This window comes from Oryctolagus cuniculus, chromosome 21 (genome assembly GCF_051225735.1).
Source record: "Oryctolagus cuniculus isolate XC-2025 breed Fujian yellow rabbit chromosome 21, ASM5122573v1, whole genome shotgun sequence".
Classification (NCBI taxonomy): Eukaryota; Metazoa; Chordata; class Mammalia; order Lagomorpha; family Leporidae; genus Oryctolagus; species Oryctolagus cuniculus.
In genome coordinates this window covers 17927695-17954038 of record NC_142887.1, presented here as the reverse complement: position 1 = coordinate 17954038, position 26344 = coordinate 17927695, and the positions used below count along the sequence as shown (strand labels likewise).

The window sequence follows — 26344 nt, the reverse complement described above, 5'->3', positions numbered from 1 at the left end:
CCCAAAAACAGCAGCATCAGCATCCTTCAGAGCTCATTAGAAACTCACATTCTTGGTCCCTACCTCATCTCCACTCAGTCAGCCATGCTGAGAGAAAGGGGCTAGCCACCAGCATTGAGACCAGCCCTGCAGGGCACTCTGAGGCTGAGATGTGAAAGGGCTAGCCACCAGCGTTGAGAGCAGCAATGCAGGGCGCTCTGAGGATGGGATGTGAGAACCACGTTCCTGGAGTCATTCGTGCTGTCCTAGATCAACAGAAGCAGGTGCATGAGTGGGAATCCTTGGGTGGCTGAGGCCTCTCTGACGTCAGAGCCGCGTTCTCAGTTGTGATCACCTCTCTGTCCTACTCGAGCTTGTGTCAAATTCCAGACAGCGAGCACACAACCCTGGTGCATGTCTGACCCACAGGCCAAATAGTTTTCCAGGTCAATTAAAACTCTGCTCAGTGATAACTAGAGGTAAGAGCACCCCTTTGCTCCTCCTGGATGGTGGTTTCCCTTGTGGGCTTGGTAGAAGTAAGTGCCTACTTCCGGGAAGGCAGGGCGATGTTGAATCTGACCCATAGATGTTACCACAGCAGCTGCATCACTCCAGGCTGCTGGGTCGTGGATTCGATAAACAACCAGTTTGTTGGTTGGTTGGTTTGTTTTCCTATGAAGGCTGCAATAGAGAAGCCCCCACTCCACTTTGTAGTTATGCTGAGCGAGTTACTGAGCTTCTCTGAGCTACACTTTTGTCTTCTGTGACATGGGACAAAGCCCTGGTCTCCTGGGTTGCTGTGAGAATCCTGTGCATGAATTGCCTGGAGCAGAAGCCTGGTCAATGTCCACCTACACTTCTTCTTTGAAAGAATAGGGAGGTTCCTGGCCATGTTGACTTCCATGTTGCTTCTGTAGCAAATTGTCATAGATTTAGAGGCTAAAATCTATAAAAACCTTAATCTCTTATAATCCTGGAGGTCAGAAACCCAAAATGAGTCTTCTCGGGCCAACATCAAAGTGGCAGGGGCAGGTGCCACTTGGGACACCTGTGTCCTATGTCACAGTGCTGGGTTAAGTCCTAACTCCACCCCCAATTCCACTTTCCTGCTCAGGCACCCCCTGGAGGGCAACAGGTGATATATCCAGTGGTTGGGACACCCAGGTTGAGTTCCTGGGCCAGCTTTGGCCTGGCCCAATCTTGGCTGTTGCAGGCATTTGGAGAGTGAAGTGGCCAATGGCCAGTGGCCAATGTCTCTCTCTCTCTCTCTCTCTCTCTCTCAAATAAATGAGTAAAATAAAATAAAACAGTGTCAGGAGGGCTCCTTCCTCCGGGAGGTGAGGAAGAGGATCTGTCTCCTGTCCCCCGCCCCCACCAGGAAGCCTGCTTTCCTTGGCTCCTGGTCCTGCGCCCCATCACTGTTTCTTCCCTACTTCCTGTTGGGGTCGCATCAGCTCCTTCCGTGACGCTGTTGTTTGCTTCTCCTAGGAGGATCCTGGGATTACATTGAGGGCCCTGCAGGATCTTCCTACCTAAACTCGTTAGCCTAATCCTATCTGCAAGGTCCCCTTTGCCCTGTAGGGAAACTTGCATTTTCTAGGCATGCAGCCCTGGATGTCTTGGGCAGCTTTCAGTCGCCCACGGCTAGTAGAGCCATTGGGCTGTGTGCACTAAAGCAACTGCTTTGTGGGAGCCCTGGTAGTGAAAATGCTTGGCCACTGTGTTTGGCCCCAAGGTGCTACTGGGGAAGCTTTGCTGGTGCCCAGTGGCTCTCAGAGTGCGGTGCATGGTCCAGCCGTGGCACATGGCCTGGGGATTTGTTAAGAATGCACATTCCTGTGCCCTGCCCTGTCTTTAGCTAGGTCAGATGCCCTGGCAGCAGAGCCCAGCAGTGTGTACTTTCACAGGGTCTCCAGGTGACTTCAAGGCGTGCACAAGTTTATTGTAATTGCTTTGTTGAGATACAATCATATACTATCGCCAGCACCGTGGCTCAATAGGCTAATCCTCCGCCTTGCGGCGCTGGCACACCAGGTTCTAGTCCTGGTCGGGGCTCCGGATTCTGTCCCGGTTGCCCCTCTTCCAGGCCAGCTCTCTGCTGTGGCCAGGGAGTGCAGTGGAGGATGGTCCAAGTGCTTTGGCCCTGCACCTGCATGGGAGACCAGGAGAAGCACCTGGCTCCTGCCTTGGGATCAGCGCGGTGCGCCAGCCGCGGCGGCCATTGGAGGGTGAACCAATGGCAAAGGAAGACCTTTCTCTCTGTCTCTCTCTCTCACTGTCCACTCTGCCTGTTAAAAAATTTTTTTAAAAATCATATACTATCAAGTTTACCCTTGTAGTTATTTGATATAGACGCAGCGTTGAGACAACCATTGTTTTTCTGAATCCAAAACATTTTTGTTGCCCTAAAGAAACTCTATATCCATTAGCTGTTGCTCCCAGGCCCATAGCAATCTCTACTTCCTGTCTCTCTAGATTTGCCTATTTTGGACAGTTCATATAAATGAAATCATATAATCTGTGGCCTTTTGTGTTTAGGTCCTTTCAGTGTCAAAGTTCATCATCTTCTCAAAAACTTATCTGTTTATTGTATGTGAAAGGCAGAGGGACAGAGGCACAGATCAGTCTGCCACCAACTGGTTCATTCCTTGAATGCCCGGAGCAGCCAGGGCTGGGGCACGTCGAAGCCAAGAGCTGGAATCTCAACCGAGTTGTCCCGTGTAGGTCGCAGGGACTCAGCTACTTGAACTGTCACCTGTTACTTCCCACTGGAAAAGCACCAGGGGGCACAAATGACGTTACAGCCCTTGGTCTCTGCTTCTCTCAACTCTGCTTTTCCGATGTGCTGGCTTCCCTCTCAGGCAGGCAGGTGCACCTCACAGGCTGAGCCACTCCATAGACGAGTGCCTCTGTCCAGAGAGTATCTACTTGAAAGAAGTCCCAGGACTTTTCATGGGTTCTGATTGGCCCATCTTGGGTCACATTCCTAGGCCTGGAACCAATCACAAGGAAGCAGAGTGCTTTGATTTCCCAAGCCTGGTTCAAAGGCAGTCCTTCCTTGAAACTGGAAGGGGGCTCGGCCTGCCTTGGACTTCTGGGACCGAGCCATGGGTTGTCCAGTGGAAAGCTGGGTTTCTGTGGCCAGAAGGAAGAGGAATGGGTTCTGAGCAGGTGCCAGTGTCCAAAGCCAAGCAGCTGTGTCTCCTGGATGGGCTGGGAGGGTCCAGCTGAGCCCCTCTTCAGTATGTCCCGCCCATGTATTTGATTGCATCAAGCTCTGTAGATCCCTTAGGGATTTTGCATGACATTTGGAGCAGGACAGTTCTTTGCTGTGGGGGCTGTCCTGCGCTGTGTGGGCTGTTGGGTGGTTCATTGGTCTCCACCTGCCATTATGGCAACCAGAAATGCCTCTACATACTGTCTTGTGCCCAATAATGGGGACCCGCTGCTCTCTCTGATTCATCAGAGCTTTGGCTCGTTTAGCTCTTGCAAGCCCAGCTTCCTGATGCTGAGTTCCTGGGGGTGAGGGCTCGCTCAGCGGTGAAGCTGGCCCTGGTGCAGTACAGCTCCCCTGCCCCTTTCAAGGCCGCAGCCAGGACCTGTTCCCTCCCCATCGCCTCAGCTGGCTTCCTGGCCTGATTCAGGGATGCTCAAAAAAAGACAAGCTTTGGAATACAGTAGCCTGTCTTGACCTTGGAACATGATCCATCACAAGGCCGGCCCCACTGTGTCTGCCAGCTGCAGACAGGGCAGCACCCTCTGGATGGCACTTTGCATCTCGAGTTGCTGAGAGGGAGCAATGCATCATGGCCTGGAGTTCAGACTCGGTGGTGCCCAGCGTCTTGGGTTTCTGGCTGGGGCCTCTTGCAGCAAGCTCGCCTGGTCTGCCCCTGCAGGGTTCATTCAGGCAGTCAATCCTGTGGAATGAGTCTATTCAGGGAACTTCTCACAGCCCTTTGTTCTATGGACAATTAACTTCCATCGGACATTAACTACTGGGTGGCTGCACAATTAAAAAAAAAACACACGCCATTTCCATTGGGGGAGAATTTCAGCTCAGACAGCTCTGAGGAGCTCTGATTTAAGATCCATAAACTCAGTTCAAGGCAATAAATATGTAAGTAATTGATGATGGAGTGTGCAGCGAACTTAAGACCCATCCATCATGCCCAGGCAGGCAGGGGCTGTGGACACACTGGGAGAACAGGATGAGAGGAGAGGAATAAATGGCCCAGGAGGACCTGGCCAGCTCTGCCTGCCCCATAACTCACTGCTGCTTCTCTGCAGAGTCCTGGCCTCTGTCTCAAAAGAGCTTCTTCCCTGTGTTTTGTCTTCTGTGGCCAGGGAGAGAGGCAGCAAAGGCAAGCTGAAAACCAGCACCTGGCTTGCTCTAGGGGGCGGGTGCCTTTTACTGAACACCTACGGTGTGCCGGGCTGCCTGTTTCAGTGCCTGGTCCTTGAGGAATTCTGCAAGGTGGGTTTCATCACTCTCAGTTTACAGAGGAGACATAAGAGGACAGAGCAAACCAGCGCTGAGCCAGGGCTCCAGCTTAGCTGTGCACCTGCTCGCAAATTCTTCAGCCCAGTCTGCCTCTTAGGCAAAAGAGGAGGTTTGCACACTTCCCCCACCCTCTCAGCCCCCAGGGTGCCCCCCAGAGAGCAATCCACAATCCACCAACAAGTCCTTTCCCCCATTCCTGGGTCCAATCATCCCACCTGGCCGGCAGAGTCCAGCCTGTGGTCTGCGTGTCTGCCACCCTCAGTGCCTCTGCTGTGTCTCAGAGTTCGTTTCAACATGAGCTCAGATACGATTGAAACTGATGGAGCACGGGGCCGGCTGTTTTTCTCCCTCTGCAGGGACATTTGTGGTGATGGCAGCGCAGGGCTGCTGTCTGTCAGCTTTTGTTTGGTCATCATTTCAGCCTGCGCCAGGCAGGGTAAGCCAGCTTCTTTCAATTAGCATGTTTCTTCGGTTCAAGGAGACAGGTCCTGCATCCATGTGGGCTGAGTTGCGTCTGTGCCGGCGGTGAGCTGGGGCCCTGGCTTCCCCACGCCTCTCCTCCTCCTCGGGCCTCTCTCCAGGAAGGCGCATGGAAGACCCTCTAGCCAGCTCTGCTGGTGGTCTCTCCGTCTTTCTGAACACCTCGAGAGAAACTACAGAACAGTGTTCGGATGTGGAGGCCACATTCAGGCAGATCTAGGCTCAGATCAGTGTCAGTGTCACAGGACGTTTCCCCCACGTGACCTCTGAGACTCAGTTTCCCACTTACTTACAAAGTGGAATCATCATCACCTGCGGCACAGGGTGGGTTGCGTCATATAGGCACACAGGTGTATGCACTGGGGCTGCTGATGCGGGAGGGGAGGCAGCATACATGGCTGTTGTCAGCTCAAGGGACCGATGATTGTAGGATACCCAGGCAGCACCACCCAAGCTCACCTGCGACCTAGAATTACCTGGAGAGCAGCACAAGCCAAGCGGGGGCCAGCAGCCTCTTCATGGAGGACCAGATAGGAACGATGGTGGGCATGGTGGGCCACGTGGTCTCTTGTGACCACTCCATTCTGCCCTGGCAGCACCAAAGCAGCCACAGGCGAATGGGCAGAACCGTGTTCCAGTGAACCTTTATTTTCAAAAACTGACCTCCCAACGAAACTGCAGTGGGGGTGTGGGTGCTCAGGCATCAGGTGAGTTCAGGATGCGGGCAGTCTGGGGAGCCGCTGGCCTGGGCAATGCCTGGCCTGTGTCCTTGTGATCGTTACGACTAGGGCTCAGCTGAGGGAAATCAACCACCTTGCCCATTAGTGGCAGAATTGGGACAAAGCCCTGGTCTTGCAAACACCATTCTTTTGACCTCTCTTTTTCTCTGTTAAGCCCCAGGAGTCTCAGTTTCTTCATCCAGGAAATGGGATCCACACAAGGGCTCCCCAGGAGGGTGGCTGGGGAGACTGAATGTATCAATTGGACACACATTTCAAAGCTGATGGTCGGCAGGACTCTGTCAGTGGTGTCTGATACGGGGAGCAGTTGAAGGGTTGTGGACATTCCAGGGGTCCTGGCCTTGGTGGCTGAGGAAGTTGGGGGGCTCTGGATGGACAGGCACATGGGGAGATGTTTGGGAGTGATCAGAGCTTGGGTGCTGGAGATGAGGGCTGCTGTCCCGATTTGCTGGAATTGACCAGAAAAACTCCTTGTCTCTCATCTCTAAGCCAAACCCTGCCCGAGGCACTAGCAGCAAAAAGATAAGTAACTGGCAGCGCCTTCTCTCAAGGAGCTCACCATCCAGGGTGCTGGGAGAGAGATCGGCTACCCAAGCAGAGGCGGTGCTTCCTGGGCGTGACAAGGCAAGTGGCCCAGGGACCCACTTGTATGGCAGAGTGCTACGGGAGGCCATGGCAATGGCACCTGCTCCCTGGGCATGCAGGTGGAGCCTCCTGGAGGAGCCGTGCCTGATCTGGAAGGAAGAGTTGGCATGAGTTGGACTAGGAGCAGTTGTGGTGGGGTGAGAGCAGAAGAATGTTCTAGAGAAAGAGCATCTTCAAACGTGGGAGGTGTGAAACATCCGATTCACGTCCCGATGTGAACGTGACTTTAGGAGGGCCAGACCGGGGCCAGGACAGCAATTTTAAGCCTACGCTGCTGCTTTCTCAGATGCGTGGAACATGGGGTCAGCATACCCTTATCCCCCAGGCACAGTGGTCTTTTGGGGGTCCCTCCAGTAGATATGACACCACCATGGAGGTCTTTGAGACAGTGATGAAGGCTGTTCCTCCCCTGGCATCATGCCACCCGCTAGCAGTAAGAAGTACTGGGCCTGCCCCCAGGGTCATATTTAATTGCTACTGCCCATGCACTGCACATTATCTTCTTACGGATAATTTAGTCCATGAGTGTTTCCTAAGTAAACCAAGGTAGAACCATGATCCTAATGAGTCTTCTGGATCTGTAGATGTTAACGTTCGATTTCTATTTTTTGCATTTTAATCTTATTCTCTCATTACCTAAAATGATTTTGATGTTTCAAGACCTATCCTTCCTCTTTACAGAACTTAGCAGTAAAAGTATACCAAGGGCAAATTCAAGGCGAAGATTTAGGAGAGGGAAGAGAGATCGGTTCCCTGGAGTGTGTGCTGTTGAGGTTTGCAGGAAGGCTGAGAGCCGGCGGCATTCCCGGCTGCCATCCTTGCGGTGTTGCCCTAGGGAATGGGAAGCCCCATGGCCTATCATCTTCCCAGCAGCCACTGCTGCCCTCCACAGCCCCTGCCACACACCCGGCTACTACTGACGGCTTGGATTCTCCATCCATCATCTCCGTGAGGAAGATCATCACGCCTGTAGCACCAGGTCTCCCATTGTTTAGTTATGAGTTTAAAAACCCTGATGCACTTGAATAAATTCAGCAGTGAGCACATGAGGAAATGTAATTAAATGCCTCTGCCATCTCCTCCTTCTCCCCCAGCAGTGAAATGTAATAGAGGCCCCGAGAGGGGCTGCGGTGAGCACAGGTGGTGCCTGTGGGGTCCGCGTTTCCCCTTGGGTCGTCCTGGCAGTTGATTTATGGTGAACGAAGGGGATCCCCGCTCGGCATGTACCTGCCAGATCTCAGACCCGGGGTGGTGGTGGGGGGATGAGCTTGACAGGGGATGAGTTTGAAGGGGGTTGTTAGAAGAAATGCATTCACGTTTTCCCCCTGTCCTGAAAATGTTTCTGCTTTAACTTTGCCATCTTTTAATGTTTTAACCAGAGCTGGAGGAGAGCTTTGATTCCGACTCTCCTGTCATGCCTCCCTTCACATCCTGGGCACCTTCCTGCCTCTGTCTCCCACACGTCAGCCCTCCAGTTGGTCTGCCACCACCTGCTCTGTGCCCTGACTGCTCAGCTGCCCTCCCGAGGCAGGCTTCTCCCTGGACACGCTCCCAAGAGCGAGTTGTCTTCATCCCCTGTGACCATGCTCACCCTTAATTATTCTCAGCTCTTCTGCCTGCTGAGATGAAATGACAACTGGGAAATCACAGAAAGTAGCCCACGCAGAGGCAGTGTCGTCTTCCTCTGTCCGCTGGAGTTGCTGTGGTTGTCAGCCGTGCCATGTCCTCGGGGGTGTCACCTCCTTGTGGATTTTCCTATCGGGAGACAGGAAAGGGTGGAGAGAACACAGGTGTGGGTTAGCATCTTAGCTGGGCTGCTTACCGGGCAGCTCCTAGCTCCCCTCTTCTGTTCACTGGGGATGCAAACATCGCTTCCCGTGGGATGCGAGGATGAGACGAGCAGTGTTAGCACCAAGTGCTCATACACGTTTCGGCTTGGAGATCGCAGGCTATCTGTCCAGGGCTTTTTGCCCCTTGTAGGTGGCAACAGTATGTCTTGAACTCAGGTCTTCTGGCTCCAAAGAGGGGGAAAAAAAGTCTTTCCATACATCAGCCATGGAACAGGGTTTCACAACTCTCAACCGGGGTAGGGGCACTGTTTCAATAAAGGGCCAGGTGCTCATTGTTTTTGGCTCTGTGGGCTGAGCTGTCTATTGTGGTGCAGGAGCTGCTGTGGGCAGCGTGTCAGTGAAGGGAGTACAGCTGTGTGCACATCAGACTTTATTTACGCATCAGATGATGGGCCTGAGGGTCAGGTGTCCTGGCCCCTGCTCTAGATTGTCGTCCGTGGAGAGCTCTGTCACGTTCTGGCTGGAGTGTTCATTCTGCTGCAGAGTAAGGATGACAACGATGGAAGCAGTAAGAACAATACATCAGGCACTGGGCTCAGCACTGTGCCCGTTACACTGCTGCACTCAGTTCTGACAGTCCTCTCAGGGAGACAGGACGGGCTCCGTCTTACAGACATGAAACGGACTCGGGCTAGTGAAAGTGCCCAAGGCCCTGGAGCTCGTGATCGGCACAGTAAGCACAGGTCTGCTCTCTTCAGGGTTCCATGCTGGTCCCCTGGAGGCCGTTCCCATGCAGAAACAGAGCCTGTGCCCTGCCTCCCAGGGAGTCCCATGCTCAAGGCTGTGCCTCTAGTCTAACCCTCTGCCTCCACCCCATACCGTAGTTTGGCCCCGACAGCTCCATTGCTCCCATGCCCTTGTTCCTGGACTGGTACCTTCGCCCCTGCCCTTTGTTTTGCTTCAGTTCCACCGGGCGCACCAAGAACCTCCTCTGAAAACCCTCCCGCGGTCTCCCGCTCAGAGTGGACAGTGGTATCCTTCACATCCCCGCATCTCTCCTCGCTGTCAGTTGCCTCGGCCTTATCGTTTCCCTTTGCCGTGGCACCAAAGCCCACTCTCCCCTCTGCAGTCACCAGTGCCAGGCAGTTGCCTGGAGGCCTCCATAGCCAGTGAGGATCCCCAGGGATGCTCTTTGGATTTCGGAAAGCAGGTGGTGGCTGTCTCAGGGAGAAAACTGTGTCTAACTCCATGCAGAGTCTGCTTGTACCCCAGAGCTTACAGTACTGCAACCTTTAGAGATAGCACGCAATTAAACTACTTTGAGATCTGATGATATATTTGAATTCCATGGCAAAGCAAATAGAATGGTTCCCTGCTACGTTAATAATATCATGAGCGGCTTGAGTCAACAATTGCTTGATACCTTGGGCAAATCAGTGGGATTTGAGCTGGTGACTGACCTGTGGCCTCAAAATAAAAGTTTAATGTCGACGTTTTATTGGTTTGGGGTATCTTTGGGCTTGAAGAACTTGCTGGTTGGTTTGAATGCAGCACCACTACCACTGCTGAAATCTCTCTCAGACCATCCTGTCCCTGGGCTGGAGGCGGGAGGACTTAGGGACTTACAGTTCACTGGCAGCATTTCCAGGTATGGGCTCAGGGGCCCCACGGTTCTAACTCAGCTTTATGCCTCAAATGGTCTTGTGGATATTAAGTGAAATACTAGATCTAAGTCACATAATCTCATCCAGCCTTGCAGTAAGTGCTCAATACCTGTTAGCTATTAGTATTAATAATAAGGTTGCTAGGAGGTCTGTATCTCCATGGAAACGTCTAGGGATTGGGTGGTTCCTCATCTGTCGAAGGGGGCTTAGAGACCCGGAGACTGCAATAGACAGCTTCTTGTGGGTCTTCCCAACACAAAGATGGCCCGATCTTTAAACTAATGCTTAGAAAGAGACACGCTAGGGGTGGATGGCGAGATTTCCTTTTATAGAAAGCTGGGTTCAGCTTCAGGTTCCACCACATGCTGGCTCTAAGGCTTCAAACAGTTTGATTCTGTCCAGTTCCCTCGTCTGTAACCTTGAGATCCCATCGCATAAAGTTGTTTCGATTCAATGGAAAATGGCTGCAGGCGGCACATCCCCGTTTGGGATATGTTCAGCAAATAAGACTGAGCGTCGTCTCTGTGCCAGCATTGCCAGTGTACTCCGTGTGCCTGTCCCACCTGGTTTTCAGACGGCTCCAGAGGCACACACTGCTCTTTACCCACGTTTTTTTCATGATGACCCCAAGGTTCAAGGGGCTGTCACCCACCTGGGGACATGCAGCAGATCACGTCCCAGATAGACCCCAGTTGTTGCTTCCTTCCTTCCCTACCGCACAAGTACTTTGAGGGTCTTCAGTTGAGGTTTGTTCCACATGTCATAAAGAGGGGCTCTAAGACAGTGAACTGACGGCTTTAGCCGGGACATGAGCCATTCATTCACATCCGTTGAGCACACATTTGTCCTTTGAACAGAGGGGACGCAGTGACAGATGGAACTCAGGCCCACCCGCCAAAGGCTCTCAGCCTAGAATTGTTTGTCCTCATCATAGACAAAGTGCACAGAATGGCTTCTCGGGGCTGGCGCTGTGGCACAGCAGGTTAAGCCGCTGCCTGCAGTGCCAGCATTCTATATCGGCGCTGGTTTGTGTCCTGGCTGCTCCTCTTCTGATCCAGCTCCCTGCTAATGGACAGGGAAAAGTAGCAGAAGATGGTCCAAGTCCTTGGGCTCCTGCCACCCATGTGAGATGCCTGGAAGAAGCTCCTGATTGCTGGTTTTGGCCTGGCCCGGCCCCAGCTGTTGAGGCTATTTGGGGAGTCAACCAGTAGATGGAAGATTCTCTCTCTCTCTCTCCTTCCACCCCCATAACTCTGCCTTTCAAATAAATACATCTTTAAAAAAAACACAGAATGACTTCTTAAAAATATGATTATCCCTTTTCCTATGACTGCGTCTTTGTTTTTCCTGCCTGGGTTTGGGGAATGCACCTCCTGTGAAAATTTTGTGAGGATTCGACCCCACAGCCCTCCATGCCCCAGGCCGTAGTCCTGTGCTGTGAGTCGGTGTGTTTGGCACAAAGTATTTCAGGACCCTCTCCAAGGAGGCAAGCGGGACTCCTTGAGTTCTTGAAACTCACACAGGCTGGAGAACCAGCTCCTTTGCTTTCTTAGGGACACTGAGGGGTACTAGGGTTTGGTTTTTAGTGGGGTCTACAGGTCACGATCGCTCATGACACCTTTCAGTCTGGGTGGGGAGATGGGTTTGCCTTGTAAGAGTCATGAGGATGGATGGGAGTTGGGGGATGGGGGCACAGGAGGAGGGGAGGCCCTGCTCCTGTTTCACATGTCATGGCCTGAAGGGAGAGTTCCCCTCAGCCGCCAGAGGGCGCTCCTAACTCCACAGAATCCTGCCTTCCTTCCAATGCACTGCAGGGATCCCATTGCTTTAAAACAGCCCGGGAGCCTGACCTGTTAACTTTTCCTCATGGGCTTTTTTTTTTTTTTTTTTTTTCGCCTTCATTTGCTTTTTGATTCCCCTACTAGACTCTGAGCTCAGACAACTGGGTTGTGCTGTTCACCATACCCCAAGTTCCTAACAGCCTTCCTGACCCAAGATGGGTGATGTGTGGGTTTCCCCAACGACCAGAAACTTGGTGGTTTAAAGACCACAAATGTGTTATCTTCCGGTTCTGGAGGTCAGAAGTGCTAAATGGGTCTCATGGGACTAAAGTCAGGGTGCTTCTGAGACTCGGGGGAATCACCCCCTCCCTGGCCTCTTGCAGTTTCTGGAGGCGGAGCCTAAGAGGGCGGGTGCCTCACTCCCTCCTGGACTTCCCACATAGAGGGCAGAGTTATGGACGGTTCGTAGGCAGGCAGTCTGGCCTGGAAGCATCCAGTTTGCTCCAGTATGTGGTTTAAATTCCAGCTTCATACCAGTCATCTGTAGACCATGGCTTCTGGCTTCTCAACCTCTTTGCCCCCTCTATGAAATGGGAATGAAATTGGCAACGTTCATCAAGCCCCCGCCATGTGACCCGAATTAAAAATCCCCGTTCTGTCATTTTCTTGCCTTGGACAAATGGCACGACTCTGTGCTTTCCTGTTGGTGAAACCAAAGCTAGTGACCGTGGCTGACGTACCGCATGTGCATGTCCACTGTCTTATTCGTATTAAATGAGATCATCGGTGAGGTTGTTTCAAAAAGTTCGATAGGTTTTTCATAAGATACATTTTCCCATAAACTTTTCAAAGACCCCCCTCATGTGCATGGATCTCAAACTTTTTGCACTCAAATAAACATATTTTAATTTCATTTTCTGTGAATTTTTTGAACTACCCTTGAAAGGATTAAATGAAGGAATATGCAAGGGCTTGATTGGCAGTTGTGCCTGGCGCCCAGTGCCGCTCCACGGAAAGCAGAGCTGTTACTGTTCTCATTTCTGATTTCCCCTGCTCTCTCCTTCCCTTCCTCTCCTTCCGCTCACGTTACCATCACACCATTCTCCTGGTGTCTCTGTCCGCAACCCTGTGTGTGTGTTTCCCACACCTGACTCACCTGATTTTAAACCATCCGGGCCAGAGCCGGAGATTTTCATGATGAAGTTCTGTCGCTTCATCACTCATGCTGGTTCCCTTTCTTGGGCCTTTGATTTGTCTCTCTGACTACCAAGATGGTCTTCATGGTCTTCAAGGGCAGGCTTTGGCCCCTTCTTCTGCCCAGAGGCATTGCTGCGAGCACAGAGGGGAGCAGCCACCTCCTGCCTTGGCGCTCTGTCCCTTTCCATGCACCAGCAATGCCAACATCCAAGAAGAAATGTCTACAGTTTCACCCCTGAGACTGAAGGCTCCAGGGACTTGAAGAATTCTGCCTCCCGTCTGTGTGATTGCTATCAGAAAATGAGAGTAGAAAATCTTTGGTTCAGCTAAGGAGACATCTTAATAGGGGCTTTGATTGTTAAACAGAGGTTTCTATATCGGTTTAATTGCTGTCAATGCTGTTTGCTTTCTCTGTTGTGATAAGGGCCGGATTTTCAGAGATTCCTTCCCCCTTCTCCTCCAACAGTTTCCTTTGCTTTAAGATTTACATTGGCAAGTTTAATGAAATCCAAACAAAGAAAGTAAAGAGAGGACCTCAAAGTTCAGATCCACACACCCACGTAGGAAGCTGTGTGCAAGTTATTATTGCTTGAGACTAATGATGCTGTAGCACTTAATGTAATTGACAGAGTTTCACCTTCAACCAGCTATGGGAAATGAATCCAAGTTACTGAACTTAATTACAGCTACTTTTTTGAAAAGGTGCTGCAATCGAGAGTAACAGAGTAACTAGGAGATGAATCTAATAGCGAGATGTGCTTATAATAAAAGAGGATTTGTTCTCTGCTCCCTTGAGCTTCTAAAGATTATTCTTTTTTGGTGGGGAGGGGTGAGGAGTGGCTTGTGGTCAGGGAGGAGTTGGCTAGAGAGGCAGAGAAGCGTCTAGATCAGGAATTCTCAGCGTTGGTGCCGTTGGCATGTGGGGCCAGTTAATTGTTGCAGTTGACACCTGTGCTGTGTATTATGGGATGTCAAACATGTCTCTCTAATAGATGCTAGTAGTGTACACACACACACACACACACACACACCCCTAGTGAGATGATCCAAAACACCCCCAGACTTTGCCAAATACTCTCTAAGGGACAGAAGCTCCTCTGGCAGAGTGACCTCCTGAGGCTCAGCTGGTGTGACCTTTGTGACCTTTGCCTGTGTGACCTTTGGCTAGTCACTGCATGTCTCAGAGCTCCTTTGTCTTCCTACAAACAGTGGAAACAGCAGTAGCCCTGACCACACAGGGGCGTAGCTTCCGGGCATAAAATGTGCAGCCAAAGGCCTAATGCATATTGAATGACCAGCAGACTCAATGTTTGCATCACAATAATCTTAGATTGGGCGGCCAGCTTGCATTAAGTCCTTGCTTTAGCCCGGCCACCATGCTAGGAGGTGGCAAACACACCTTGCAGGGGCGGCAAACACACGTGCACTGGTCAGGACGACCTCGTCCTTCACTCACAGCAGACATTGCCAGTCGATCGTGGGGCTCCTTCCTGTGGAGCCTCAGAATCCTTCTCAACACAGGTCTCCCGTCAGCCCCTTGTCCTCCTGGTCTTGCAGGTTCTATGTGAGGAGGTGAACACTTCCCTCCGTACAGGTTTCCTGCCTGTGACCCCTTAGAGGAGTGAACGGGCTGCCTGCTTCCTCTCCCCTCTGACTTCTGTCCCCAGAGGAGACAGGAGTGGGAAGAAGCCTCTTCTGGAGCTGTCTCTTTGTTTCACTCCCAGACTGAAGCAAGCGCTAAACCCGAGCTTGGTGACATTTTGTTTGCAGTTATACCCAGGCAGATCCTGTGTGCCACCCACTGAAGGTGTGTTGTCTCTCTCTGTCTCTCTGTCTCTGACTCTCTCTCTTTCTCTCCCTCTCTCTCGTCTCTTCTGCCCTTTGGGGCTGGGAAGATCCGTCGCTCTCCCAGAAAGGCTCCCAGATTTACAGGGGCAGATCTGGGGCTCTGGAAACAGCCATCACATGGCAGCCGACGGTGTTGTTGGGAGCAGGCTGGGGGATACATGCCCCAGACAGGTTCTGACGTGCCCGGCTCCCAACAGCTCCCCGCCCTGGAACAACTGGCGTGAAAGACGAAGCTCCCTCTGCTACTAAGGAGCGTGGAGCCAGCTCCATCCACCTGGCCTGAGAAAGCGGAGCTGGCCGGGGCTGCCGCTCGCTTCTGTCCCCACTGGAGGAGAGCATCCTCCCAGGCAGCACCGTTGGCCCACACCTCTGCCCACAGGGCGGTGTGGGCCTCCAGGCCTGGGGTGCAGGTGGGGGCTGCTTATCCGCCTCTGCGGAAGATCACCATGAACTCAGGGTCAGAGCAAGGGGACAGCTCATTGGAAGGGAATTGGAGGCACAAAAGACAAGACCAGATGGTGGCGGGGCCCAGTCTGAAGTCTGCGTAGTTTATACTTTCTTCTTCATTCCCATTTGCCCATCCATCCGTTCACCCATCTTTCTATTCACTCACCAGCCCACCTGTCCATCTACCTACTCCCTGTCTTTCTACCTGAAAATCTATCCACGCATTCACTCATCCACTCACCTGTCTCTCCATCCATCCACATACCCAATGACCAGTCCATCTCTCCCTGCCTCCATCCATTCATTAATCTTCCCACTCACCTATCCAAGCAGCCACTCATCTACCCATCCATCCATCCACCCATCCACCCACCCACCATCCATCAACTATCCTTTTCACTTGTTGATCCATCTACTTACTCTAGTATGACTTTAAGTGATTTATGGTTTGACATTTTATTTATTTTATTCATTTATTTTGGGGGTTGTGTAAATGTGTGTGTGTGCGTGTGTGCGTGTGTGTGAGAGAGAGAGAGAGAGAGAGAGAGAGAGAGATCCCATCTACTGGTTCACTCCCCAATTGCTCTCAAGTCTGGCCCAAAGCCAGGAGCCAGGAACTCAATTCATGTCTCCAGTGTGGGTGTCAGGGGCTCAATTACTTGAGCCATCACCTGCTGCCTCCCAGGGTGCGTAGTCAAGGAGGCTAGAATTGGGAGCAAAGCCAGGACTTGAACACCGGCACTCCAGTATGGGTTGGGGGCATCAAACACCTGCTCCCCTAGAGTTTGCTTTGAAAAGCAAAAACTCTTAGAATGTTCAGTGAGTCATTTTATGAGTTACAGAGAGGCGTGGCAGGTGTGGGAAAGGGGAACAGGACCTGCTACACTCTGACTTTGCACACGTCCTGGAGTCTCTCAAGCTGGGGGCACAGCTGCTGTGCAGCCTTCGCCAAGCGACTGCCCCTCTCTGAGCCTCATCTGCAAGGTAGGGGCGCCGGCGATCCCTGTTCTGGGGTTGTTTTGCGGGTGTTGTGAGCTCAGGCGTGTGAGTCACTTAGCCCGCGCCTGCAGCACTACATGCTCCTTAAATGGAAGCGATGCTCCACTTTGTCCTTAACGCATCTGACTCTTCTCAAGGTCCACCCGGCTGCCCTGCCCAGGGACCCTTGCCCAGTTGGGTAACAAGTTGGGTAACAGCTAACTCAGGGTTCTGCTTGGCTTTGGTCAAGCAAGTGATGGTGGTTGGTGTCCTTCCTGAGGTCCCCAAGCCTCCAGGTCCCTTCCAGGGCATGTCCAAGGCCCACCCCAGCCACTGACCCTCTATGTAACAGGCCCTCTCTTCTCTCCCTGCAGACACGCTGTCCGTGCCACGCTGGTCCCCGCAGATCCCCCGCAGAGACCTCGGCAACTCCATCAAGCACAGGTAGGCGGGATTCCTGGGGGCTCCGGTGCCCACTCATCGCCCGAGGGGCAGTGTATTTTACCCCTGTAGCCCCTCTCTCCTCTCCCAGACTGAGCGTCAGCCAGAGGACTGAGGTGTCTGCTTCTTGTTGACCCAGCCCTTGTATAAGCAGCACACAGTGGTTCCCAGCCGCAGCTGTGGGCTCAGGCTGCCCTGTGTGCCCATCGCAGCTTTGCAGCTCTGAGGGAGTTCCTTTGCCTCTCCCAGGCTCCATCTTTGCATCAGATAATTCAGCCTACCTGGAGGTGGTTGGGAGGATCAAATGAGATGATATAGACAAAACACAGGATAAACAACGTCTTTGTTAGGATCTGAGTCTCAGTTCTGGGATCCTCCACCCAGAACACAGAAGACTGCAGGCTGAACTCAGAGGTGTTCGTTCAGGGAGGTCCAGGTGAGTGCAGAGCTCCAGCCTTGCTGGGGGCCCAGAAAACCTTTCCTGGAGACCCCCCAAGCTGGTCCTGGGAGGGAGCTTCACATCTGCCAATCATCCCTTCTGAGAAGTCCTGGAACTTCTCAAAGTTAATCTTCCCCATTTTGTCTCAGTGTGGTCATGCCCATTGGACAGAAGGGAATACTGAGGCCCTGGAAGAATAAGTTGTGTTCTTGGAACGCCACGGCTGAGTGTTTTCTGCACGGCCCTCTGGGAAGCCACTGAGGAACGTGTGCAGTCATTCACGGAGTCTTTGCCCGGGTACTTATAGGGGTGCAATGCCAGTGTCGCAGCACTGAGTGAGACATGAGCCTGTGCCCATGGGGAGCTCATGGTCCCAGGGCCGGGCAGGCTGACCATGGCCGAATGAAGGGTCAGGGCTGTCTGGGGGTGGGGAGAGCCCGGGGCCAGGCTGGACCGAGCACTCTCACAGAATGGCATCTTGCCAACAGCTGCTGGAAGAAATGTGTGGACAGCGTCGTTGTGAAGACTCAAATGAGAAAGCAGGAGGCAGTGAGAAGTGCGATAGACACTGGCCAGGCAGGCCTCCGTGTTGGCTTCCTCACTGCCCCAGGCTCAGTTCTACCCCTGGCTTGGCCACACCCCAGCTCAACTCTACCCTGGGATTGGCCCCGCCCCTGGCCCAGTGCCACCTCTGGTTTGGCTATGCCCCACCCACCTGGGACTGGCCCCGCCCCTAGCTCCAGGCTATCCCAGGATGGGCCAAGTCCCTGGATGAGCCCCACCCCTCTCTCTCCAGTCCTGATCTTAGACCCTGGTGCAACCTCAGGGTCAGATGGTGAGGCCTTGGGGAGGGAAAACAACCTCATTATCAAGGGCATGGCGGGGGGGGGGGCAGCTGGGGTTGCTGGGACTGTGATGAGTGGGCCGCCTCGCCCCAGACTGCGTATCAGGAGCAAGAGAGCTGGATTTACCCTAACGTTGGTGGAGAAGGGAAATCAAAATCCCATCTGCTTTCATCAGAGTCCCCCAGGCCAGAGCCAGGAACGAGGGAGAACTGAACCTCGGGCTGGAAGGGGAAGAGCCTGCCACTCCCTGCTTGTGACACTGCCCGCTGTCCCACTGTCCCACTGTCCCACTGTCCCGCTGCCACTACTGGGTGAATCTCACGCCCGTTCACCACCTCTAGTGCTGCCGTATCCTGCAAACCAGACCTTGTAAACTCGCTGGCCTTGCAGAAGAGACCCAAAGGGCTTAGCCCAACCCCGAGCCCAGAGCTGGAGGAAGGGAGGGTTTTCTTGACCAGAGTGTCCCTGCTGGGGAAGCTGCCGTTTGCTTAGCTTTGGGCTCTGGGCTCTGGAGAGTGACTAGTGGGAAGGACCACAGAGGGCTGCCGCCTTCCCCTCCCAGCCCGCGGGCCCCAGTTGCATAATCACTTCCGATTTCCCTCTTGACACTCAGAGGCAGTGGAGATTAGATATAACTCCTGCTGACTGCAACACAAATTGAAAATTAAAATTAACTGTAACCCGGCAACCTTCATGACTTCTCTGGTGCCCAGCCCTGCTGCTGCCTGCTATCTCCTGGGGGAGAAAATGTCCCAGCTGCCTCTGCGAGGGGCCAGGCAGTTAACTTAAGGCACCTCTGCCCCTCTGGGTTCCTAATCCTGCATGGGCGACCTCCAGACTGGCTGATGTCGCTGGTAGGCGGTGGCAGCTGGGCAGGAAAGGGAGCTAAGGGCCTGATCAGATTTCCCTTTCTGGGACTCTCGACTGCGAATAAAGTTTGGGGTCCAGTTCTTCTGGGAGGAGAACCCCACCTCCCACCCCCTTGAAGTCGCCCAGGCAACGTGGCCAGCAGCGATTGACAGAGCCCCCAGCTGGCTCTGTGGCTCTCTGAGGGCAGTGCCAGCCCCATGTGTTGCTCTGTCCCAGAACTGACTTGGCACACAGGAGGCCACCAGGCACTGTGTGCCAGAGGAAGCAACTGCTAGGCGTGTTCAAGGTAATCATACGGCCAGAATCCAGGCCACGGGGGCTTTCTCTGTATGGGTGCTGTGTGGAGTGTTGATTGGTGTGGTAGCATTTAATCCTCCCAACAACCTAGGAGGTCAGTGCTGTTATTAACCCCACTTTACAGCCTGGAAGACCAAGGCTGCGGTGGTGTAAGTGACTTGAATAAGCCCCATCTCTCAGAAGCAGCAGGACGGGAAGCTGGGCCCCTTGGGTTTACCCCTTGAAGCTCGCATCCTCCTGGGAATGGGTCGGTTGCCATCACCTTGCCCTTGACTGCCTTCTGTCTGTACCCCACAGGTTTTCCACCAAGTACTGGATGTCTCAGACATGCACAGTCTGTGGGAAAGGAATGCTTTTCGGCCTCAAGTGCAAAAACTGCAAGTGAGTGGCTGTCCCTTGGTGACTTTCCGCTCGCAGTGGCTGTCGTCGGCGAGAGCCAGCCTGGGCTCGGAAGCGGCTCGCACGGGTCTGGTTTCTTGGCTCTTGGGAGAATCGTTGGCTTCACTGTTCAGAAATGGGTCTCACGTGAATCTTTATTTGAGCAGGGAGTCAGGGAGAGCAGTCTGAGGTAGAGCCGAGCCAGAGCTGATGGAAGGTTCTGGAAACACAGGGGCCTCTCATTCTCGTAGCATCTGAGACCAGAGGTGGGCGAGCTTTTTCTCCAGTGGCCCAGATAATCAATATTTTAGCCTCTGGGGCCGCAGGACCTCGGTCGCAGTGACTCACCTCCACCGTAGATGCTACAGAAAGAAACTGGTGTGACAAAGGTGCTTGTTCTCTTTAAAGAAACACCTCTCAGGCCAGTGATGTCAAGTAGAGTTTATTCGAGCAAAACAAAGCAACGTAATACAAAACCAAAATGATTAACAGGTCCTGAGGGTTCCAGCCGACCACATCATTGGACAGCATCTACAGAAAAATGGAGGGCAGGGACCGGTGTTGTGGCGCAGTGGGTTAAGCTACTGCCTCTCTCTCGTATGGGCACTGGTTCGAGACCCGGCTGCTCCAGCCTTGGTCCAGCTCTCTGGTAATGCATGTGGGCAAGGAGTGGGAGATGGCCCAAGTGCCTGGGGCCCTGCATTCACGTAGGTGACCGAATAAAGCTCCTGACTATAGCCTCGCCCAGCACCAGCTATTGCAGCCGTTTGGGGAGTGAACCAGTGGATGGAAGACCTCTCTCTCTATCTCCTCTTTCTCTCTCTCTCTCTAACTCTGCCTTTCAAATAAATGAAATAAGCTTCAAAAAATTTGGGACACCACAGATGAACCCTGTTATCAGACATAAGTTGGGTTCAATTTATTTTTCTGAAAGGCAGAATTGCAAAGACAGAGAGAGAGGCAGAAAGATTTATTCCAAATAGCTGCAACGGCCAGGGCTGAGCCAGGCTGAAGCCAGGAGCCTAGAAGCCTAGAACTCCATCTGGGTCTCCCATGTAGGTGGCAGAGGCTCAAGGACTTGAGCCATTACCTGCTGCCTCCCAGGTGCTTTAGGGGGGAGCAGGACCAGAAGCAGAACATCTGCCACTAACGGGTGCTCTAATAAGGGAAGCTGGCGTCAAACCCACTGTGCAGCCATGCTGGCCGCCTGGGCTCAACTTCTGAGCAACCACTCACATTTCTGTCTCTAGTGTTGTGTGCATATATCTGAACTTTGTGTGTGTGCATGAATGTTTCATGTATTTGAAAGGCAGAGAGAGAGAGACAAGCAGAGATCTCTTGTTTGCTGATTCACCCCCCAAATCCTCTCAATGGCTGTGGCTGGGCCAGGCTGAAGCCAGGAGCCCAGAACTCGCTCGAGGTCTCCCACGTGGGTGGCAGGGACCCGAGTCCTTGAGCCGTCAGCACTGCTTCCTGGGCTGTGCAGCACCAGGACAGCTGTCTGAGACGTGGAGGTGGACATGGACCCCAGGCACTGTGATACGGGATGCAGACATCCTGAGCAGCAACTTAACAGCTGCACCAAACGCCGGTCCCTCCGTTTTCACCCACGTGGAGGGATCGTTACTCATGCCTGCCTCGGGCGGTGGCTGCGTTTGGTGGGTCGGCAGCAGCTGGCCAGGCGCAGAGCCCAGGTCAGAGTTCAGCCCTCTGCAGAAGCTGCCAGTCCCTTTCTGTCTGGCCTCTCTCCTTCTGCAAACCCACCTTAAATAGCCCCTCAGGCCCGATTGCTGTGAAACAGTGACACTGCCAGTCATTGGTACAAGCAGCTTGCTTTATAGGAGCCTAAACTTAGCTCAGAAGATTCTAGGAATCCCCCTGCTGCTCTGGACTTGCCCCTCCCCGTCTAGCCTGGGCAGGGGACTCTCACTGGGGTCCTTGCAGATCCCCCACATCCCTGCCCCACCACAGAGGCAGGAATAGCGACAGGGGTGCTCTCCCCACCTACCCAGCCTTATTACTAATTTTAATATTAATAATTCTCTGGGTTCTTGCCATCTATTCAGGTGAATATCAGCACAAAATAAACCAGGCTACATGGTAAGTTTTTAACAGCTTACTCAGTGAGAGAAATGCACAGGAAAGTGAGGGCTTTATTTAGGGGAGGAAAAGTCTGGAAACACAAGCAGGGTCCATGCCAGGCAGAGAGCAGGCCGGGAGTGACGTGGAGCGAAGCATGTGAGCAGGAAAGCAGGGGCAGAACAGCGGCCAAAAGGCCACCTGCCCAAAGGCACAGGACAACAGGGAGGGGCCCTCCATGCTCCAGGTCTCTTATTCACTTCCAAAGGGGAGTGCTTATGTAGTCTGATTGGCAGGTGGGCATATAGGTGAGGTCAGGTAGGGCCGTGAGATCACACAGGTTTGGGGTGAAGGCATGGTCTCCAGTTGACAGATCTAATCGATCTGATCCTGTGTGCCTGCCTGTATCATCACCAGTCTGGTGGTCTCATGCGAGTCAGGGAGGTACGGCTGAGTGCCCTTCCCTTCTGGGGCTTGGGGGAGGAAGCCTTGAGCTCCCTGGTATAAACCAGGTGGGAGACGTCCAGCCCACGGGCCAAATAAGGTCTGCCCAGGCCATGCAGGTGGGACCCAACATCCAATGCCTCTAGAGCAGGCTGAGCTCTTTTTTTTTTTTTTTTTTTTTTTTTTTTTTTTTTTTTTTTGACAGGCAGAGTTAGAGACAGAGAGAAAGGTCTTCCTTCCGTTGGTTCACCCCCCAAATGGCTGCTATGGCCGGAGCTACACTGATCCGAAGCCAGGAGCCAGGTGCTTCTCCTGGTCTCCCATGCGGGTGAAGGGGCCCAAGCACTTGGGCCATCCTCCACTGCACTCCTGGGCCACAGCAGAGAGCTGGCCTGGAAGAGGGGCAACCAGGACAGAATCTGGCGCCCCGACCGGGACTAGAACCCAGGGTGCCGGCGCCGCAGGTGGAGGATTAGCCTAGTGAGCCACGGCACCGGCCTGTAGTAGGCTGAGTTTTAAGTTGGTAATTGTGTATGGCAGGTGAATGATGGTGTAAATATCCAAACGGCCGTGGGCATATAAAATGTTCCCTATGTCTGGATCCCGCATGTCTGGATCGGGAGGCAGGCGCAGCAAGCACCATTATTAAGAGACAGCCGCCGCCCTCCCCTTTTTTCTCCATGGACCCCAGACTCTCGGGCACCCCTGGCCTTTGTGACTGTGTAAGGCTCCAGGCCAGGCTGAAGTCTGGCTCACAGGCGGTCTGAATTTCCCTGTCCACGTGCTGCTCTTTTCTGCAAGCGGCTGTACTTTCACTGTGGGGACACGCGGCTCCCACCTGTAGCAGGCAGACTAGAAGTCAGGTAATTAGGTGACGGGGCGCAGCCGGGAGTCAGCAAGGCTGAGCTCTGCCCGAGCTGTTTTAATTTCCAGTGCTCGAGGCGGAATCTCAGTGGCTGCCAGCACCCCTGCTCTCAGAGACATAACGAGCAAGACAGGCGCAGGCGCTGCCGAGGGCTGGCAGAGGAGCCGGGGAGCGGGCTGGCTGCAGGCAGCACAGCTTCGGAAGCAGCCAGAACGGAGGGGTGTGGGCCTCAGCTGGAGTCCCTGTGAGCCCACTCGGGGCTCAATGTTCTCATCTGCAGAGTGGGTGTGATTTTAGTGTGGAGGGAGTCAGTGTGACGCCCCTGGCCCAGGTCACAAGGTTGCTTCAAAGACCCTTTTTCCCTGCTTCACCTGCTACAAAATTGACTCCTGGCTTGTAGGAGGCAGAATTCCATCCCCTGCCCTTCCAGCAGTGCTGCAGGGGGTCTCACCAATTTGCTCCGCCCTTGTAAAACCCACAAGAACCCTGAAAGACACTGCTGCACCTGTTAGACAGTTCCAGCACTCTCCAGGTTCTGACTTCATCCTGGGGCACGTCAAAAAGTTCACGGGAGGGGGAATTGAAAGAGAACACACATCTTCCTTGAACACCTTAAAGACCCTGGGTCTCCTAGAAATTGCGGAATTTGGAGCTGTCTCCAGCCTGTGATTATGAGCGTACGTGACTGATATCATGAACTAAAGTTGAAGCTCCATCTTTTGTGAATAAAATCCTAGATAGTTTTTGTGTTCATTACACTGAAGATGGATGGTCCTTTATAAATGTTTGCAAAGATTACCAAAATTTTGGACGTGCTTGTGGGAGAGTGGAAGTGTTGATGAGGGAGGGATAGAAATGTGGCCTCAGGTTGGCGTTACCTTGCAGAGGGCTAAGCTGTTGCTTCTCCAGCCCGGCGTCCCATCTGAGTGTCCGTGTGGGTCCCAATCGCTCTGCTTGCTGGCCAGCTCCCTGCTAATGCAGCTGGGAAAGCAGCAGAAGCTGGCCCAAGTGCTTGGGCCCCTGTACCCACGTGGAAGACCCGGATGGAGTTCATTGCTCCTGGCTTCAGCCTGGACCAGCACCAGCCATTGTGGAAGAGAACTAGCAGATGGAAGATCTCTTTCTGTCTCTCCTCTCTCTCTTTCTCTCTCAATATAGATATAGATAAGATATAGATATATATCTCATTCTACCTGTTCAAAAGAAGAGATTATGGCTAGACCTCATTTTCAAGGAGTTGGGTGGGGGGAAACAGACCTATAGATGCTTGAGTTTCAGTGAAGGTAGAGTGCATACACTCAGAGCCATGACAGGTGGAATTTCAGAGAGGTGGCCCTGAGAATGGGGAAGTGGCTTCCTGTAGAAAATGAGTGGAATGATTGGTTCACGTCTGCAGTTAACGTTCTTATTAAAGGCTGAATACCCATATCCAAGCTGCTGGGAATCAAAAGTGTTTGGATTTTGTCATTTCTTAGAATGTTTGCTTATGAATAATGAGTGGAACTGAGTCTAAGCATGAATCCATGTATGACTCGTAAGCACCCTGCACACGTAGCCTGCAGGTCATTTTATGCATCTCGCCTGCCACCTGTCACATGAGGTCGGGTGTGAAATGTTCCTCTGGTGGTTGCATGCGAGTCCTAAAATGTTTAGGGTTTTGGAGCATTTTGCATTTCAGATTTTTGGATTAGGGATGTTCAAGCCTTGATACGTTAATACGATGCTCCAGGCTTGTTCTAGGCGCTGGGGAAGGAAAGTGAATAAAGCAGCCAGGGTCTTTGCTTTGGTGGATTTATGTGCTGGTGTGGGGGCGGGAGGTGGGCAGAGAGTAAGCAAAGTCAAAGTCAGATGGCTTGTGAGATGGGCTGGTGCCAGGTGCTAAGCAGAACAGGCCAGAGAGCAGGGAGGTGGGGCCAGGGAGGGGGCTACAGCTTTCATTAATGAAAGTGGGTGGGAACAGTCTTGCACCCAAGGGAGCTTAGTCTCCGAGTGTGGTTCAGGTCTTTCCTGTCTCTCTAAAGCAGCCCAGAGGCAGGGATTCGAGGATTTGTATCCACCCTGGAGGAAGCGATTTTCTTTTTCTTTAAACTTAAAGCAATCCTGGTTCTGTTACTGCCAGAGGCTCCCTGGGTGGCAGGGGTCGGATTAGACCCAGGCTACCCCATGGCCGATCCCTGGACCAGAGGTGTCAGCGTTGCCCAGGAGCAGCCAGAAAGGCGTGAGGGCAGGCCGGTGCCAGGCCTGCTGAACCGGGATTTGCGTTGGAAGAGGCCCTTCTCATGCCCGTGGGAGTGGGAGGAAGAGTCCCTTCCCAAGCAGCTTTTTCTTCTGCAGTGGAGGGTATCACAGTCCCCTGGGGCTTGTTAAAGCTCAGATTGCCCGCCTCCACCCTCAGGGGTGCAGACCCCACAGCTCTGGGGCAGGGTCCTAGAGAGTACATGTATTGTATGTATATCTATATATTATATATCTGTCTCACTTTTTCAAATGTATATATACATTTGTACATATACATTTGAAATATATACAAATATATATATACACACACACACATTTGAAAAAGTGAGACAGAGAGAGCTCCTACCCATTTTTTTTTTTTTTCCATTCCACAAATGCCCCTCATGTCTGATACTAGGCCTGGGGCAGCTCAGGGCCAAAGCCAGGAGCGAGGAACTCAATCCAGTTCTCCCATGTGGGTGGCAGAAACCCAAGTGTCGAGCCATCCCCTGCTGCCTCCCAAGGCCGGCGTTAGCAGGGAGCTGGCGTCAGGAGCTGGAGTTGGGACTCAAAACTCCGGTGCTCCAGTATGAGTCACCTGCATCTTCCCTGGCCTTTGAACCACTAGGCCAAGCACCTGCCCCAAGGAAGTGCCTCTCTCCTGAGTTCCCAGCTGCTCCTGGCACTCTGCTTCGGGAGCCACTGCCCCTCACAGAAGCAGTGCTTTAGAAAACAAAACCCAGCTTCATTGTGGAGCTGGACATTTCGTAATGTGAGACGGTCTCGTGCCGGCGGACGGTCCTTGCTGGTGATTCTTCCAACCCTTCTGTTCCTCTCCACGGCCTCATTCGAAGGACCTGGGTCTTCCCGGTCTCACATCCGCCGTATCGTCATCTGGAAAATATGTGGTGAGTCAAAAGGATGATGTGGCACTGGGAACCCAGGCTGTGGCTCAGAGACTCCTGTGTTTGCATGCTGGTTTTGCCACCAACTGGTTGGGTGATGTTTTCGGAGCCACAGTTCTTTCTCTGTAGAATGGGGATAATAGTATCTACCTCGCTGGGTTTGTTTTTGGTGAAAAGAAGCCAAGTAGAACTGCTCAGTAAAGTACTTGTCCTAGCAGCTGGTTCATGGTACGTGCTTAATTAATGAATGCTGCTACTACTACTAACTTATGAACGAACTTTGGGGTGCCCCTCCACCCGGGAAGCTAGAAACTTCTCCATGTCTAACCCCCTTCCCTCCTGCTTTAGTCTAATACCCACTTCCTGCGGAATTATCATCAGCTGTCTTGTTGGCATTCTGAATAGAGAGATTAATGAACTAATAGGAAATTAAGGCTCCGACAGCAATTTGCAGTTATCTAAATCGAGGCGTTTGCATCTGATGGGCTCATGAGTTTCGCTGTGCGCGGTGGGA

At 52.8% G+C, this 26344-nt stretch overlaps 1 protein-coding gene across 10 annotated transcripts in view; it reads left to right on the top strand.

The window, feature by feature from the left end:
* The window catches only part of KSR2 (kinase suppressor of ras 2), a 434938-nt gene that overhangs the window by 291040 nt on the left and 117554 nt on the right, over positions 1-26344 (top strand). For all 10 annotated transcript variants that reach the window (XM_089323244.1, XM_070065978.2, XM_089323245.1 and 7 more), the window contains exons 6-7: positions 16425-16494; positions 19240-19323. In XM_089323244.1, the coding sequence (XP_089179370.1) occupies positions 16425-16494; positions 19240-19323 (154 nt within the window). The remainder of the gene's footprint in view (positions 1-16424; positions 16495-19239; positions 19324-26344) is intronic.